Source organism: Pseudophryne corroboree, chromosome 4 (assembly GCF_028390025.1).
Source record: "Pseudophryne corroboree isolate aPseCor3 chromosome 4, aPseCor3.hap2, whole genome shotgun sequence".
Classification (NCBI taxonomy): Eukaryota; Metazoa; Chordata; class Amphibia; order Anura; family Myobatrachidae; genus Pseudophryne; species Pseudophryne corroboree.
In genome coordinates this window covers 191760666-191780320 of record NC_086447.1, presented here as the reverse complement: position 1 = coordinate 191780320, position 19655 = coordinate 191760666, and the positions used below count along the sequence as shown (strand labels likewise).

The following is a 19655-nucleotide window of genomic DNA, read 5'->3' as shown; positions in this document are numbered from 1 at the left end:
AGTGGCATTGCAATGTCAGACAGGGTGGAAGATTTAAAAAATAGTCCCCAAACAGCACATGATGCAAAGAAAAAAAGAGGTGCAATGAGGTAGCTGTGTTACTAAGCTAAGCGACCCAAGTGGCCGACACAAACACCTGGCCCATCTAGGAGTGGCACTGCAGTTTTCTAGCGAGAGGATGAGTGCTTCCATCCTCATGTGAATCTGAACCACTAGCCATGAACATAGGCCAGGGCCTCAGCCGTTCCTTGCCACTCCGTGTCGTAAATGGCATATTGGCAAGTTTACGCTTCTCATCAGACGCTTTTAATTTTGATTTTTGGGTCATTTTACTGAACCTTTTTTTGGGGATTTTACATGCTCTCTACTATGACATTGGGCATCGGCCTTGGCAGACGACGTTGATGGCATTTCATCGTCTCGGCCATGACTAGTGGCAGCAGCTTCAGCACGAGGTGGAAGTGGATCTTGATCTTTCCCTATTTTACCCTCCACATTTTTGTTCTCCATTATTTAATGTGTGGAATTATATGCCAGTAATATATCAATAGCAATGGCCTACTGTACCGTACTGCTATATATTATATACTGGTGGTCAGCAAAATTATGCACTGTCCACCTACTATATATACTGCACACAACAACTAAAATGCACCACAGGTTTGGATGGATAGTATACTTGACGACACAGAGGTAGGTAGAGCAGTGGCCTACTGTACCGTACTGCTATATATTATATACTGGTGGTCAGCAAAATTATGCACTGTCCTCCTACTATATATACTGCGCACAACAACTAAAATGCACCACAGGTATGGATGGATAGTATACTTGACGACACAGAGGTAGGTAGAGCAGTGGCCTACTGTACCGTACTGCTATATATTATATACTGGTTGTCAGCAAAATTATGCACTGTCCTCCTACTATATATACTGCGCACAACAACTAAAATGCACCACAGGTATGGATGGATAGTATACTTGATGACACAGAGGTAGGTAGAGCAGTGGCCTACTGTACCGTACTGCTATATATTATATACTGGTGGTCAGCAAAATTATGCACTGTCCTCCTACTATATATACTGTGCACAACAACTAAAATGCACCATAGGTATGGACGGATAGTATACTTGACGACACAGAGGTAGGTAGAGCAGTGGCCTACTGTCCCATACCGCTATTTATTATATACTGGTGGTCAGCAAAATTATGCACTGTCCTCCTACTATATATACTGCGCACAACAACTAAAATGCACCACAGGTATGGATGGATAGTATACTTGATGACACAGAGGTAGGTAGAGCAGTGGCCTACTGTACCGTACTGCTATATATTATATACTGGTTGTCAGCAAAATTATGCACTGTCCTCCTACTATATATACTGCGCACAACAACTAAAATGCACCACAGGTATGGACGGATAGTATACTTGATGACACAGAGGTAGGTAGAGCAGTGGCCTACTGTACCGTACTGCTATATATTATATACTGGTGGTCAGCAAAATTATGCACTGTCCTCCTACTATATATACTGTGCACAACAACTAAAATGCACCACAGGTATGGACGGATAGTATACTTGACGACACAGAGGTAGGTAGAGCAGTGGACTACTGTACCGTACTGATATAATACTGGTGGTCACTGGTCAGCAAAATTCTGCACTGTCCTCCTACTATATACTACAATGCAGCACAGATATGGAGCGTTTTTCAGGCAGAGAACGTATAATACTGGTGGTCACTGGTCAGCAAAACTCTGCACTGTCCTCCTACTATATAATACTGGTGGTCCCCAGTCCCCACAATAAAGCACACTGAGCACAGATATTTGCAGCACACTGAGCACAGATATGGAGCGTTTTTCAGGCAGAGAACGTAGATATTTTCAGCACACTGAGCACAGATATTTGTAAGCACACTGAGCACAGATATTTGCAGCACACTGAGCACAGATATTTTCAGCACACTGAACACAACTGAGAGAACGCTGCACATGTCCTCTCCCTATCGTCTCCAATGCACGAGTGAAAATGGCGGCGACGCGCAGCTCCTTATATAGAATACGAATCTCGCGAGAATACGACAGCGGGATGATGACGTTCGGGTGCGCTCGGGTTAACCGAGAAAGGCGGGAGGATCCGAGTCTGCCTCGGAACCGTGTAAAATGGGTGAAGTTCGGGGGGGGGTTCAGATTCCGAGGAACCGAACCCGCTCATCTCTAGTTTTTATGTTTACTAAAAAGAGCCCTTAAGTGTGGGAATTTCCTGAGCTGGCTGTTTTACAGTGCAGTAAATACACTGATTTGCAGAGCTTTTGCTTTGCTCTACAGATCACTATCAGCAAGGCAGATTACCATCTCTGTCCCGGACCGGTGTACCGAAACTTGACATTCAGAATCATAAGTCAGAATATATATGTATATATATATATATATATATATATATATATGAGAGATGAGACAAGTAAACAGTCTGCTAGTACCTCCCAGTTCCTTCCTGAGCCAGCTGTAATGTCACACACTGTGCATCCACCTGACAGACTGCTCATTGCCTCTGCATCTACCTGTCACTCCTGTCAGCCCAATGTGCTGCTCCTGACTCTCACTGATTACAGAAAGAGATTGTCATGTTGTAAGCGGGAGCGTGTCATCTCACATAGTAGCCGCTGGCTGCTAGAGCAAACAAATAAGGATTCTGCTAATACTACAACTGGAGCTGAAGGCACCACAGGAATGTCCAACTTTTAGGGTCAGTACATCACTCTAGCGAATGTTAAATCGTAGTGATTTGGTGCTTGTCTGGTGAGTCCATTTGTGTCCATGCTTTTATCATTATTATTATTATTATTATTATTATTAAATTTTATATAGATTTTTTCAATCACTCTAATATTACACATGATGTTAGTGTTACACAGCCGTATCCGCTGCTGCCAGTTCAGTATGTTACATGAAAATATATAGAGCAAAGGGGAACATATTACTCATAAGAACAAAAACTTGCAATAATATATCAATGCCACTTGTTGCACTCTAAATTATATCTGTGCATATTTTTTTGTATAGATACTGTATGTATATCTGTATATTTATATATTCATGTGATAGATAGATAGATAGATAGATAGATAGATAGATAGAAATATATAATTTATAAATGTTTCCCACTTATCTAGGTTCTACGAGCATATTTTATATATATACCAGTAGAACCTGTATACACACACACATACACACTGAAGTCATTGATCCACTGCACTCACACTACTAGATCTGGGGTGCATGCTGTATGTGACCGCATTGCTTAAATAGAACTCACAGGGGGTGCAGTCCCAGACTTAAAGCAATGAGAAGGTTTGAGTCAGCAGATACTATAATCAGAGCCGGCCATAGGCATAGGCAAACTAGGCAATTGCCTAGGGCATTTGATATGCATAGGGGCATCAGCAGCTTCTGCTGATTAAAATGATATGCGGCATGCCTATATTCTGTATGTAACACTCATATTCAGATACAGCCACAGTCTCACATAGTATATAGGCATGCTGCATATCATTTTAATCAGCAGAACCTGCTTGTGCATCCTAGCCACATAGCAATGCAAATAAGATGCATTTTCATTAAAAAAGGTGCCCGACGTTAGTATTGAAGCAAGATTTATAAGGACACATCTGTATCCAAGCAGAGGCAGAGGTCACAGTGTTAGTGGCAGTGTGAGTGCTGTGTGCATGTGAGTGGGTTGGTTGTGCAGTAGTGTTCGGAATATGTGGAAGGAGCATTATGTGTGTCATGTAAAAATGCATTAATAATGTGCAACATATGTGTAAGGGGCACTATGTGTGTTATTATGTGTATAAGGGCATTAACAATGTGCGGCATATGTGTAACAGGGTACTACTGTATGTGTGTCATTATATGTATAGGGGCACTAATAATGTGCAGCAAATGTGTAGGGGGCACTATGTGTGTCATTATGTGTATAAGGGCATTATTAATGTGCGGCATATGTGTAAGGGACATTATGTGTAAAAGGGCATTAATAAAGGTTGTCATAATGTGTAAGGCGCATTATGGGGGTAATTCCAAGTTGATCGTAGCAGGAATTTTTTTAGCAGTTGGGCAAAACCATGTGCACTGCAGGGGGGGGGGGGAGATATAACATTTGCAGAGAGAGTTAGATTTGGGTGGGTTATTTTATTTCTGTGCAAGGTAAATACTGGCTGCTTTATTTTTACACTGCAAATTAGATTGCAGATTGAACACACCACACCCAAATCTAACTCTCTCTGCACATGTTACATCTGCCTCCCCTGCAGTGCACATGGTTTTGCCCAATTGCTAACAGAATTCCTGCTGCGATCAACTTGGAATTACCCCCTATGTTTATAAGGACATTAATAATGTGTATCATATGTGGAAGGGGCATTACTGTGTGGAATTATGTGTATAAATGCATTACTAATGTGCGGCATTATGTATATAAGGTGCTCTACTATGTGGCGTTGCGTATAGAAAGGGCACTACTGTGTCATCTAATGTGAATAAAGAGCAATAGGGTGTGGTGTAATGTGAATAAGGAGCAATTCAGTGTGATGTAATGTGAATAAGGGGCTCTACTGTGAGGAGTAACGTTTAATGTAAAGTGATACTACTGTGGGATGTAATATGAATTATGGACACTATCGCATGATCAAATGTGAATAAAGTTGCAGTACTGTGTGGCGTATTTGGAATTGGGGTTACTATTGTGTGGCCATGCCCCTTGCCAGCAAAAATACACCCCATTTTGGGCTGTGCGCCAAATGTGCGAACTGTTCCTATTTAAAGTATAGGGGGTACAAACACCAAAATAAGGACTGCTATGGGTGAGGGGTGATGGTGCTGGGAAAGAGGTGCAAGGTCAGAGGTGGAACCAGCGGTTGTGCTAGGGGGCACCAGCCAAAATCTTGCCTAGGGCATCATATTGGTTAGGGCCGGCTCTGACTATAATACAATACCACATCAACATTTTGTTCCCAATTTCTTTGTGAGTACACCCTTTTTTTTATTATGGGATCATATGGATATAACATATACTGTAAAGATCTACTTAGTGTTAGTGGTGCTGACTAATATCTAATGTGGTCAAATGGGCCAAGGTAGCATTCCACACTGGTTGCGAGAAAGCATATGAAGGAAATGTAGTCTAACCAGCTATAACAAAAATAAAATTTCTAAAAGAATGCATCAATTATGTAAGTCGCCAATCTTATTGTGGTTACAACTAATACCCACACTTAATGAAAGGACTGTTAATTAGGGCTGAATTCAATTGGCTGCGAAAAGCAGTTTTTGTAGGTAAAAGCACGATTTTACTGCAAATCACGAGAAAGCGCCTATTTAATTGTCAGGAGAAACAATTTTGCGGTAATTACTGCAAATTTCAATTCACCACCTCTGAGCAGATAAAACGTTTGTGGAAAATCTCTCTTTTAAGTAAAAATTTTGGGATTTGGTTCACAACCCTTGGGATATCCCCCCTGAATGACTAATTAGGCACTAGAAGTTTTTAATTATTTTTAATTGCCTAATAATGACATGTAATTTTTGGGGTGCAAAAATGCAAAATTATGGATATTGGGGTACAAGGTATGGGACAAGTAAATTGGGATGCTTCATGAGTGGAACAAGTGTTTTTAGACTTGCAGGTGGGAGTAATTGGTCTGTTTCCACTTTTTTAAAAGTCCCCTAAAATGACCCAAATATATATTTATACCCATTTTATGTACCCAAATTTAATTTTAGCACTTATTTTGCTGAAAAGAATAGCTTTCGAACATTTTCTAAATTCAAAAAATAATAATGCATATAACAGCTATTTGATACAATGTACCAGAAATACCTTTCTTATAACACTTCATAAATGTTTATACTATTATCCGATGTTAGTTTAGCTTTTTTGGGGTGGTACAGGCAGATTTACCCATTTTTTACTTTTCACTTTTGTCATCAAATTTCATGATAATCCCATTTTCAAGAACTTGCAATTGAAAGGGGAATTGCGGGAGCACATACACCCGCAAAAGGCCCTTTTTTGCAGCAAAAAAGCCATGGACATCACGAAAATGGCAATTGTGGTAAATTACCGCCATTTCACAGCTAATTGAATTTGGCCCATAAAGTTAGCCTTTAAGTAAACAAATAAAGAGGCAGATTATAATTCAAACCAATAATATTTTTTCATATACTGTACATGCTGTATATTTAGTGTTATTCAACATACCATATATAGTGATCACAAAATATCTGTATACCGTGTGATTTCCTGAAGCAGAGTCTGTATTATATCATGACCTAAGGCAAGATATTGGTCTGGGGCATGCACCATAAAATGTTTTTTATTTTTTTATTTAATCACATAGTAAAATGTCCGAACTTACAATGGGGCAGATGTAAGGCCCATATAGATGGAAAGATGCGGGAGAGATCTGTGCTGAGCGTGCAGGAGGAGACGGGGGGCCGCTCATTTCACCCAGCGGGTGAAGTGAGCGACCCGCTAGATTGGCCAATCTAGCACCAGCGATAGCGATACACGGGGCTGCACATCGCTATCGCTGTAGGGGGTACACACGAGCGATAATGCTCAAATTCTAAGCAATCTAGTCAGATTGCTTAGAATATCGCTCCGTGAGTACCCCCTGTATTAAGCCTAGAGAAGTGATAAAGCAGTGTTAAAACAGTGATAAGTAGAATGTGATAACACACCAGCCAATCATTACGGGTTTGATTGGCTGGTTCATTATCACCTTCCACTTATCACTGCTTTATCACTTCTCCAGGCTGAATACATCTACCCCAATATAAGGGTGTCATTCCGAGTGTATTGCTCGCTGCTGTTTTTCTCAGCGCTGCGAACAGGTTACTACTGCGCATGCGTATGCACCGCAATGCACAGGCGCGGCGTATGGGTGCAAAGCGAATCGTTGCTGGGCGATGGATTTAACGAAGAATCCATTCCAACAGCCGATTGTAAGGAGATTTACAGGAAGAGGGCGTTTATGGGTGTCATCTGACCGTTTTCTGGGAGTGTTTGGAAAAACGCAGGCGTGTCCAGGCGTTTTCAGGGCGGGTGTCTGACGTAAATTCCAGGGCCAAAAAGACTGAAGTCATCGCAAGGGCTACTCAGAAACTGCAAAAATCTATTTCACCCCGCTCAGCTGCACACGCATTCACACACTTGCAAAGCGAAAATACACTCCCCCGTGGGCGGCGACTATGCGTTTGCATGGCTGCTAAAAGTAGCTAGCAAGTGATCACATCGGAATGACCCCCATAGCCTGGACATGCTTTCCTCAGGAGTCCATGGGGGTCATTCCTACCCGATCGCACGCTACAACTCTTCACAGCCACATTGCGCAGGCATGTTGTTGACCGGCGACGGCCGTTGCTGGGCAGTGATGCTGCTTACGAAGAAAGCGGTCGCAGTGGCAACTGCAAGAAGATTGACAGGAGGAAGGCGTTCTGGGGTGTTAACTGACCGTTTTCTGGGAGTGGTTCAGCAAACGCAGCCGTGTCTAGGCGTTTGGAGGGCGGATGTCTGACGTAAATTCCGGGACCTGCATCGCTGAAATCATTACACCAGGTAAGTATGTCTAGAGCTAGTCTTGTTTTACACACAACTTTTTTAGCATAGCAGGGCTGCACAAGCGATCGCAGCCTTGCTATGCTAAAATACACTCCCCCATAGGCGGCGTCTAGTTGATCGCACGAGCAGCAAAAAGTTGCGACATGCGATCAACTCGGAATGACCCCCCATATCCACAGAATGCTCCTGCACCTTCACTCTAATCTGCGTAAATCCCCAAATCCATGCACAATAAAATTGTAAGATTGCGAGCAGGGCCTTCCTACCTCTATGAATGTCTGTTATTACCCTGTCTTGTTTTTTTCACTGTTGTTTCCAGTTGTTGTTGTTTTTTTTATGTCATCACTGTTTCCAATTGTAAGGCGCAATGGGATTTGCTTTGCTATGCTATATAGGAAACATTAATAAATAAACAGAATAAATGTTGTGACAATAATGTTGCATATTGGTGAATGGGCATTGCTGGTTCAGTTCAACATAAAGCATTGGCACAGGCTCAAGTGGAAATAACTCCTTAAAATCTTTATATCAGCACGCTTAAACAATTTACTACTTGATGGGGAAGGTGCTAGAATAAAGTTTGTAGATTTTATAGCACATACAATATAGTCACAGTGTTAATCTTTACTTCTGTCTTTTGCAACTCAATCCTTTGGGAGTAAATCTCCACCCTATAGATATAGCTCATGTTTTCTGAGGACAAGGTGAGCGCTATCTGTTAGAGATGAGCGGGTTCGGTTTCTTTGAATCCGAACCCGCACGAACTTCACTTTTTTTTTCACGGGTCCGAGCGACTCGGATCTTCCCGCCTTGCTCGGTTAACCCGAGCGCGCCCGAACGTCATCATGACGCTGTCGGATTCTCGCGAGGCTCGGATTCTATATAAGGAGCCGCGCGTCGCCGCCATTTTCACACGTGCATTGAGATTGATAGGGAGAGGACGTGGCTGGCGTCCTCTCCATTTAGATTAGATTTAGAAGAGAGAGAGAGAGAGAGATTGCTGTGATACTGTAGATTAGAAGAGAGTGCAGACAGAGTTTAGTGACTGACGACCACAGTGACCAGTGACCACCAGAGACAGTGCAGTTGTTTGTTTTATTTAATATATCCGTTCTCTGCCTGAAAAAAACGATACACAGTCACACAGTGACTCAGTCTGTGTGCACTGCTCAGCCCAGTGTGCTGCACATCAATGTATTGTATATAAAGCTTATAATTGTGGGGGAGACTGGGGAGCACTGCAGGTTGTTATAGCAGGAGCCAGGAGTACATGATAAATAATATTATATTAAAATTAAACAGTGCACACTTTTGCTGCAGGAGTGCCACTGCCAGTGTGACTAGTGGTGACCAGTGCCTGACCACCAGTATATTAGTAGTATTGTATACTATCTCTTTATCAACCAGTCTATATTAGCAGCAGACACAGTACAGTGCGGTAGTTCACGGCTGTGGCTACCTCTGTGTCGGCACTCGGCAGGCAGTCCGTCCATCCATAATTGTATTATAATATATACCACCTAACCGTGGTTTTTTTTTCATTCTTTATACCGTCGTCATACTAGTTGTTACGAGTATACTACTATCTCTTTATCAACCAGTGTACAGTGCGGTAGTTCACGGCTGTGGCTACCTCTGTGTCGGCACTCGGCAGGCAGTCCGTCCAACCATAATTGTATTATATACCACCTAACCGTGGTTTTTTTTCCATTCTTTATACCGTCGTCATACTAGTTGTTACGAGTATACTACTATCTCTTTATCAACCAGTGTACAGTGCGGTAGTTCACGGCTGTGGCTACCTCTGTGTCGGCACTCGGCAGGCAGTCCGTCCATCCATAATTGTATTATAATATATACCACCTAACCGTGGTTTTTTTTTCATTCTTTATACCGTCGTCATACTAGTTGTTACGAGTATACTACTATCTCTTTATCAACCAGTGTACAGTGCGGTAGTTCACGGCTGTGGCTACCTCTGTGTCGGCACTCGGCAGGCAGTCCGTCCAACCATAATTGTATTATAATATATACCACCTAACCGTGGTTTTTTTTTCATTCTTTATACCGTCGTCATACTAGTTGTTACGAGTATACTACTATCTCTTTATCAACCAGTGTACAGTGCGGTAGTTCACGGCTGTGGCTACCTCTGTGTCGGCACTCGGCAGGCAGTCCGTCCAACCATAATTGTATTATATACCACCTAACCGTGGTTTTTTTTTCATTCTTTATACCGTCGTCATACTAGTTGTTACGAGTATACTACTATCTCTTTATCAACCAGTGTACAGTGCGGTAGTTCACGGCTGTGGCTACCTCTGTGTCGGCACTCGGCAGGCAGTCCGTCCAACCATAATTGTATTATATACCACCTAACCGTGGTTTTTTTTTCATTCTTTATACCGTCGTCATACTAGTTGTTACGAGTATACTACTATCTCTTTATCAACCAGTGTACAGTGCGGTAGTTCACGGCTGTGGCTACCTCTGTGTCGGCACTCGGCAGGCAGTCCGTCCAACCATAATTGTATTATAATATATACCACCTAACCGTGGTTTTTTTTTCATTCTTTATACCGTCGTCATACTAGTTGTTACGAGTATACTACTATCTCTTTATCAACCAGTGTACAGTGCGGTAGTTCACGGCTGTGGCTACCTCTGTGTCGGCACTCGGCAGGCAGTCCGTCCATCCATAATTGTATTATAATATATACCACCTAACCGTGGTTTTTTTTTCATTCTTTATACCGTCGTCATACTAGTTGTTACGAGTATACTACTATCTCTTTATCAACCAGTGTACAGTGCGGTAGTTCACGGCTGTGGCTACCTCTGTGTCGGCACTCGGCAGGCAGTCCGTCCAACCATAATTGTATTATATACCACCTAACCGTGGTTTTTTTTTCATTCTTTATACCGTCGTCATACTAGTTGTTACGAGTATACTACTATCTCTTTATCAACCAGTGTACAGTGCGGTAGTTCACGGCTGTGGCTACCTCTGTGTCGGCACTCGGCAGGCAGTCCGTCCAACCATAATTGTATTATAATATATACCACCTAACCGTGGTTTTTTTTTCATTCTTTATACCGTCGTCATACTAGTTGTTACGAGTATACTACTATCTCTTTATCAACCAGTGTACAGTGCGGTAGTTCACGGCTGTGGCTACCTCTGTGTCGGCACTCGGCAGGCAGTCCGTCCATCCATAATTGTATTATAATATATACCACCTAACCGTGGTTTTTTTTTCATTCTTTATACCGTCGTCATACTAGTTGTTACGAGTATACTACTATCTCTTTATCAACCAGTGTACAGTGCGGTAGTTCACGGCTGTGGCTACCTCTGTGTCGGCACTCGGCAGGCAGTCCGTCCATCCATAATTGTATTATATACCACCTAACCGTGGTTTTTTTATACCACCTAACCGTGGCAGTCCGTCCATAATTGTATACTAGTATCCAATCCATCCATCTCCATTGTTTACCTGAGGTGCCTTTTAGTTCTGCCTATAAAATATGGAGAACAAAAAAGTTGAGGTTCCAAAATTAGGGAAAGATCAAGATCCACTTCCACCTCGTGCTGAAGCTGCTGCCACTAGTCATGGCTGAGACGATGAAATGCCAGCAACGTCGTCTGCCAAGGCCGATGCCCAATGTCATAGTACAGAGCATGTCAAATCCAAAACACCAAATATCAGAAAAAAAAGGACTCCAAAACCTAAAATAAAATTGTCGGAGGAGAAGCGTAAACTTGCCAATATGCCATTTACCACACGGAGTGGCAAGGAACGGCTGAGGCCCTGGCCTATGTTCATGGCTAGTGGTTCAGCTTCACATGAGGATGGAAGCACTCAGCCTCTCGCTAGAAAACTGAAAAGACTCAAGCTGGCAAAAGCACCGCAAAGAACTGTGCGTTCTTTGAAATCCCAAATCCACAAGGAGAGTCCAATTGTGTCGGTTGCGATGCCTGACCTTCCCAACACTGGACGTGAAGAGCATGCGCCTTCCACCATTTGCACGCCCCCTGCAAGTGCTGGAAGGAGCACCCGCAGTCCAGTTCCTCATAGTCAGATTGAAGATGTCAGTGTTGAAGTACACCAGGATGAGGAGGATATGGGTGTTGCTGGCGCTGGGGAGGAAATTGACCAGGAGGATTCTGATGGTGAGGTGGTTTGTTTAAGTCAGGCACCCGGGGAGACACCTGTTGTCCGTGGGAGGAATATGGCCGTTGACATGCCAGGTGAAAATACCAAAAAAATCAGCTCTTCGGTGTGGAGGTATTTCACCAGAAATGCGGACAACAGGTGTCAAGCCGTGTGTTCCCTTTGTCAAGCTGTAATAAGTAGGGGTAAGGACGTTAACCACCTCGGAACATCCTCCCTTATACGTCACCTGCAGCGCATTCATAATAAGTCAGTGACAAGTTCAAAAACTTTGGGTGACAGCGGAAGCAGTCCACTGACCAGTAAATCCCTTCCTCTTGTAACCAAGCTCACGCAAACCACCCCACCAACTCCCTCAGTGTCAATTTCCTCCTTCCCCAGGAATGCCAATAGTCCTGCAGGCCATGTCACTGGCAAGTCTGACGAGTCCTCTCCTGCCTGGGATTCCTCCGATGCATCCTTGCGTGTAACGCCTACTGCTGCTGGCGCTGCTGTTGTTGCCGCTGGGAGTCGATGGTCATCCCAGAGGGGAAGTCGTAAGCCCACTTGTACTACTTCCAGTAAGCAATTGACTGTTCAACAGTCCTTTGCGAGGAAGATGAAATATCACAGCAGTCATCCTACTGCAAAGCGGATAACTGAGGCCTTGGCATCCTGGGTGGTGAGAAACGTGGTTCCGGTATCCATCATTACTGCAGAGCCAACTAGAGACTTGTTGGAGGTACTGTGTCCCCGGTACCAAATACCATCTAGGTTCCATTTCTCTAGGCAGGCGATACCGAAAATGTACACAGACCTCAGAAAAAGAGTCACCAGTGTCCTAAAAAATGCAGCTGTACCCAATGTCCACTTAACCACGGACATGTGGACAAGTGGAGCAGGGCAGGGTCAGGACTATATGACTGTGACAGCCCACTGGGTAGATGTATGGACTCCCGCCACAAGAACAGCAGCGGCGGCACCAGTAGCAGCATCTCGCAAACGCCAACTCTTTCCTAGGCAGGCTACGCTTTGTATCACCGCTTTCCAGAATACGCACACAGCTGAAAACCTCTTACGGCAACTGAGGAAGATCATCGCGGAATGGCTTACCCCAATTGGACTCTCCTGTGGATTTGTGGCATCGGACAACGCCAGCAATATTGTGTGTGCATTAAATCTGGGCCAATTCCAGCACGTCCCATGTTTTGCACATACCTTGAATTTGGTGGTGCAGAATTTTTAAAAAAACGACAGGGGCGTGCAAGAGATGCTGTCGGTGGCCAGAAGAATTGCGGGACACTTTCGGCGTACAGGCACCACGTACAGAAAACTGGAGCACCACCAAAAACTACTGAACCTGCCCTGCCATCATCTGAAGCAAGAAGTGGTAACGAGGTGGAATTCAACCCTCTATATGCTTCAGAGGTTGGAGGAGCAGCAAAAGGCCATTCAAGCCTATACAATTGAGCACGATATAGTAGGTGGAATGCACCTGTCTCAAGTGCAGTGGAGAATGATTTCAACGTTGTGCAAGGTTCTGATGCCCTTTGAACTTGCCACACGTGAAGTCAGTTCAGACACTGCCAGCCTGAGTCAGGTCATTCCCCTCATCAGGCTTTTGCAGAAGAAGCTGGAGGCATTGAAGGAGGAGCTAACACGGAGCGATTCCGCTAGGCATGTGGGACTTGTGGATGCAGCCCTTAATTCGCTTAACAAGGATTCACGGGTGGTCAATCTGTTGAAATCAGAGCACTACATTTTGGCCACCGTGCTCGATCCTAGATTTAAAGCCTACCTTGGATCTCTCTTTCCGGCAGACACAGGTCTGCTGGGGTTGAAAGACCTGCTGGTGACAAAATTGTCAAGTCAAGCGGAACGCGACCTGTCAACATCTCCTTCTTCACATTCTCCCGCAACTGGGGGTGCGAGGAAAAGGCTCAGAATTCCGAGCCCACCCGCTGGCGGTGATGCAGGGCAGTCTGGAGCGACTGCTGATGCTGACATCTGGTCCGGACTGAAGGACCTGACAACGATTACGGACATGTCGTCTACTGTCACTGCATATGATTCTCTCAACATTGATAGAATGGTGGAGGATTATATGAGTGACCGCATCCAAGTAGGCACGTCACACAGTCCGTACTTATACTGGCAGGAAAAAGAGGCAATTTGGAGGCCCTTGCACAAACTGGCTTTATTCTACCTAAGTTGCCATCCCACAAGTGTGTACTCCGAAAGAGTGTTTAGTGCCGCCGCTCACCTTGTCAGCAATCGGCGTACGAGGTTACATCCAGAAAATGTGGAGAAGATGATGTTCATTAAAATGAATTATAATCAATTCCTCCGCGGAGACATTGACCAGCAGCAATTGCCTCCACAAAGTACACAGGGAGCTGAGATGGTGGATTCCAGTGGGGACGAATTGATAATCTGTGAGGAGGGGGATGTACACGGTGATATATCGGAGGGTGAAGATGAGGTGGACATCTTGCCTCTGTAGAGCCAGTTTGTGCAAGGAGAGATTAATTGCTTCTTTTTTGGGGGGGGTCCAAACCAACCCGTCATATCAGTCACAGTCGTGTGGCAGACCCTGTCACTGAAATGATGGGTTGGTTAAAGTGTGCATGTCCTGTTTTGTTTATACAACATAAGGGTGGGTGGGAGGGCCCAAGGATAATTCCATCTTGCACCTCTTTTTTCTTTTCTTTTTCTTTGCATCATGTGCTGATTGGGGAGGGTTTTTTGGAAGGGACATCCTGCGTGACACTGCAGTGCCACTCCTAGATGGGCCCGGTGTTTGTGTCGGCCACTAGGGTCGCTAATCTTACTCACACAGCTACCTCATTGCGCCTCTTTTTTTCTTTGCGTCATGTGCTGTTTGGGGAGGGTTTTTTGGAAGGGACATCCTGCGTGACACTGCAGTGCCACTCCTAGATGTGCCCGGTGTTTGTGTCGGCCACTAGGGTCGCTAATCTTACTCACACAGCTACCTCATTGCGCCTCTTTTTTTCTTTGCGTCATGTGCTGTTTGGGGAGGGTTTTTTGGAAGGGACATCCTGCGTGACACTGCAGTGCCACTCCTAGATGTGCCCGGTGTTTGTGTCGGCCACTAGGGTCGCTAATCTTACTCACACAGTCAGCTACCTCATTGCGCCTCTTTTTTTCTTTGCGTCATGTGCTGTTTGGGGAGGGTTTTTTGGAAGGGCCATCCTGCGTGACACTGCAGTGCCACTCCTAGATGGGCCCGGTGTTTGTGTCGGCCACTAGGGTCGCTTATCTTACTCACACAGCGACCTCGGTGCAAATTTTAGGACTAAAAATAATATTGTGAGGTGTGAGGTATTCAGAATAGACTGAAAATGAGTGTAAATTATGGTTTTTGAGGTTAATAATACTTTGGGATCAAAATGACCCCCAAATTCTATGATTTAAGCTGTTTTTTAGTGTTTTTGGAAAAAAACACCCGAATCCAAAACACACCCGAATCCGACAAAAATAATTCGGTGAGGTTTTGCCAAAACGCGTTCGAACCCAAAACACGGCCGCGGAACCGAACCCAAAACCAAAACACAAAACCCGAAAAATTTCAGGCGCTCATCTCTACTATCTGTTGCAACATCTCAAACTAGATTATTAACCTACAGCTCCAGCACACTTCTATATTAAGCCTGTAAAGCCAGCTTGTGGCAGTGTGGGACGCAGTCAGTTTACCTACAATCAAAAACCTGACAGTGAAACTACCAACAACCATTGACCGACGGTCAAAATACCGACATGGTCAAACTACAGACATTAAAAATGTTGACACATTCAAAATACCGACAGGTCAAAAAATCAACATGAGTTTTTCATGATTTTTTTCATTGAAACCGACTTGTTCATACTTTACCATCCCAGTAGATGTGCAGGGGGAATATAATAGTGTACCGAGTGCAGCGAGCCATGCGAGGGGACGCGGTACGCCTAAAATTTGAAATAACTTGTGTTGACTTTTTGATCTGTCGGCATTTTAAATGTCGGTATTTTGATCGTGTCTACATTTTAAATGTCGGTATTGTCACTGTGTCGATATTGTGAGCTTGATGGTATTTTGGCTGTGGGTCAACTGCTGTCGGTATTTTGACCATTGGGATTTTGATTGTAGGTAAATCATAGTGATCCCGGCAGTGCTGCTCAGGCTTCTCTTCTGTGTCAGCACTCTCCTTCCCTTTCTCCTTATTCACAGTTGTTCCCCGTGGCTTCTCTTCTCACAGGGACAGTGATGTCACTGCTCCCTCATATTGTGGAATGGATATCCCTGTGCAGCACTGCTCATACTCTGCATATTGCTGTAGCCATGAGTGCAATTAAAGTGACACAGACAGCCCAGGGCGGACCCATCGGCCCATCTGGCATTTGCCCTGGTCAGGAGAAGCATTAGTCCATTGAGCTTGGTCACCATAGGGGTGGTCTTCAGTATGCCGAATGTCGGGATCCTGGCGCACAGTATACCGGCGCCGGAATCCCGACACCCGGCATACCGACAGATATTCTCCCTCGTGGGGGTCCACGCCCCCCCTGGAGGGAGAACTGTTGGTATGCCGGCGGTCGGGCTCCCGGCGCCGGTATGCTGGTCGCCGGGGACGCGGCCGCCGGCATACCATACTACACCCCGCCATAGCTGTGCTCTCTGAACTGCCTGTAACACCACTTGTCTTACTTCAGACTACGCTGAGGCATGCACATCCCCAGTGTTCTATCACAAAGTATACCACCCAGTAGTCCTCTGGACTGTCAGTGCTTCTACGTCCCACTACTATCACTTGGTGCTGTATTTGTATTTCCAAGTGTGCCCATGGGCAAATGCAGGATTTGTACCAGGATGTGGAGGGGGTAGCCGTATTTATGCTTACTCTCTCTCTTACTCTCTGCGACTGTGCAGATAACAGAGAGCTCTGCCTTGGGGAAGCGGTTAAAATACCGTCATTCGGGATCCCAGCGATCACAATATAGATGCCGGAAACCCGACAAGCAGTGAAATGCTGGTGCCAGAATCCCGGCGACACAGGTTGTTCTTCCTCTGTGCGTGTCCAAGACACCCATAGAGGGAGAATATAACCTGTAGCGAGCGCAGCGAGCCACCGTGCCCACAGCATGGTGAGCCCAGCAAGCCTGCAAGGGGATTTCTAGCGCTCGCCCCGCTGCCTGCATACTGGTGGCCGGGATGCTGCTGACGGTATACTGACGTCCGGCAGTATATATCATACTGAATCCCCCTGCCTAGAAGTCTCTGTCATATGAGTTTGCTATTGATGGACTTAATGCATTAAAAATGGATCATTTTTGTAACTAATATCATAATATCTGTGACTTTATAATTCCATTTGGGTCCTCTCAGGTTTTATTTTTCCTTTTATTTTATGTTTAACTTTCATCCCTTTTGAGAACACTACAATTTATTTTAATGCTTCGTCAGTTAGGTTTGTAAAGACAGTGAGGTACAAAGACAGCATATATCTATCTATCTATCTATCTATCTATCTATCTATCTATCTATCTATCTATCTATCTATATTAAACAAAATGTTTCTTATTGAAGTACTGTATATACACCCAATATGGCAAGACAAGGTTGATGTACTGTATGTGACAGAAGTGACATATAAGGCACAAAAAGTGTCAACAGGGCATATAGACAAATGACAACATAAGAAAACAAAAATATACTGTATGCGTAGTAGTAAATATAGAACAAAAATACACCCGGAGCTGCTTATCACAGCCACTCTGAGCAGGAGATGTATCAATGGCTATTAGGGGGTCCATGGGGAACATGCAGGTTTCGCACCACAGTGTGCATAGAAATATTTTAAATAGATTAGGAATAGATCAGTGATTTCTTCTGGAAACAAAGCCTCCTGTTGGATACTGAATTTTCACTTTTCCTCTTGTTTTTATTTAGCAGTTTGCTAGAATTTATATGGTGGGTAGGAAGCCTGTGTGCAGGATCCGTCTGGGCCTCCTCCTCTCTAGCTGGCAGTGGTCCATAGGGAACCCTAGCGCTGTCCCAAAGTCTGAGTAGAGTGCATGCGTGGATCTCTGGGAAAATGTTGCAGTGGCCATTTTTCCAGAGATTTTTCCTGTTGCGCATGCAGAAAACACCGGGAAAATGGCGCCGCATCATTTTCCCAGTGATTTCTGCAGCGCTGCGAGACTCAGGAGGTTAAGTATGAAAAATAATGGGTGCAGGGTGTGCGGTGTGGACCCCCCTGGATCCCAGGGTTCCCTGTGCACTGCACACACTGCACCCATTATAAATACGCCAGTGGTCAGAGGATGCACAAAAGTTTAGTTAGTTTGCGCTAAACTGTTTGCTAGGGCCAGGATAATAATTACCATATCACTTCTTATGTCACAGAAAATGTCAGTTCCTTGTAAAATACCTTTGATATACATTCCTATAAGTGCATAGTCTATGCATTTAAACTTGTGTTTCTACAATTCTAGAACTGCATACAGAACACTGCATGTGGCATATTAAAGTGTGTTAAAACATCTGCCAACATTCTGAATTACTTTCACAATAAAGTTGCTTCAGTCTCAGTGAATTATCTTCTTGGTGGCACAATCACCAGGTACCGCTCCAGGAACTCAGCTGAATGCAACAGTTATTACAAATGTGCATGGTACATAAGTACATATGTACTCCACATCAAATGCAAATTTCCCTTTGATGGCATTGCATTATGAAAGAATATGCAGTCACTGCATAACTATTGCCCCCAGCAATAATATATAGCAAAAATATATCAAACTTTCTAAAGATGATTAAGAGGGGAAGTTTCCCATATCAATCATATTAATATAATAAATACTATAACATGAGAGAATCTGATAGGAATATCACAGTTGCGCAAGTGGCTGCTCTTATGTTAGTGGACAGAGTATCACCCATACTCCAAAAACAGAAAATACAGAGAGAACCACCACACAAAAGCACACACAATACTTATAACCAAGGTTACAGTCCTTCAATGATTCTCAAAAGAAGGGGTTTCTATCTTTGTTCCTTGGTGTCCTTTTTGTGCCTCAAAATAAACAGAAAACAAACATAGTGTAGTACTTTTAGTTCCATTCAATTTTTCTCACATCACAAGTCACAATGACCAGTACCAGAAAGGGTGGTCTACCGAGGTAGACAATAAATACCTCCAAGGAGCAGTTTTCACCATACTGATCAGCTTGTTTATTCAGAATCTTTGATATTGATGCTCCAAATATCATGTAAAATTTAAAAGGAACTTTCCATAGTGTAAAACTATAACATCATTTATTAGAAAGACACACAAATGGATACTCCTACCAGTTAAAATAGTCTACTACCAGACATAAAAGCACAAACTATCAAGTATAAAATACAGCAGATGGGACTCCTACCAGATGTTGTTGTCTACTAAATTAAAGCATAGATCGTGGGGGAGTTTCAGGCGTCCCTGGATCTCAACCTTCCGATCCTAGGTAAGTGTCCATCGTCTGTAAGTTCCCCTTCTTTTCAACAATAGAAACCCCTTCTTTTGAGCATCATTGAAAGACTGTAACCTTGGTTATAAGTAGAGATGAGCGGGTTCGGTTCGTCGAGATCCAAACCCCCCCGAACTTCACCTATTTTACATGGGTCTGAGGCAGCCTCGGATCTTCCCACCTTGCTCGGTTAACCCGAACAAGGCCGAACGTCATCATCCCGCTGTCGGATTCTCGTGAGATTCGTATTCTATATAAAGAGCCACGCGTCGCCGACATTTTCACTCGTGCATTGGAGATTGAATGGAGAGGACGTGGCTACGTTCTCTGCCTGAAAAGCTCCATATATGTGCTCAGTGTGC

General features: G+C 44.1%; 1 protein-coding gene across 6 annotated transcripts in view; it reads left to right on the top strand.

The window, feature by feature from the left end:
• The first annotated feature begins 2521 nt into the window (after positions 1-2521).
• The window catches only part of LOC134909155 (beta-galactoside alpha-2,6-sialyltransferase 1-like), a 147567-nt gene continuing 130433 nt past the window's right edge, over positions 2522-19655 (top strand). For 5 of the 6 annotated variants that reach the window (XR_010175857.1, XM_063915664.1, XM_063915662.1 and 2 more), the window contains exon 1: positions 2750-2814. Coding sequence is in view for 4 of the 6 variants with exons in the window: in XM_063915664.1 (XP_063771734.1) it covers positions 2783-2814 (32 nt within the window). In the remaining 2 variants the exon portion in view is untranslated. Of the gene's footprint in view, positions 2815-19655 lie in introns of all 6 variants that reach the window. The other variant, XM_063915663.1, reaches the window with a different exon arrangement.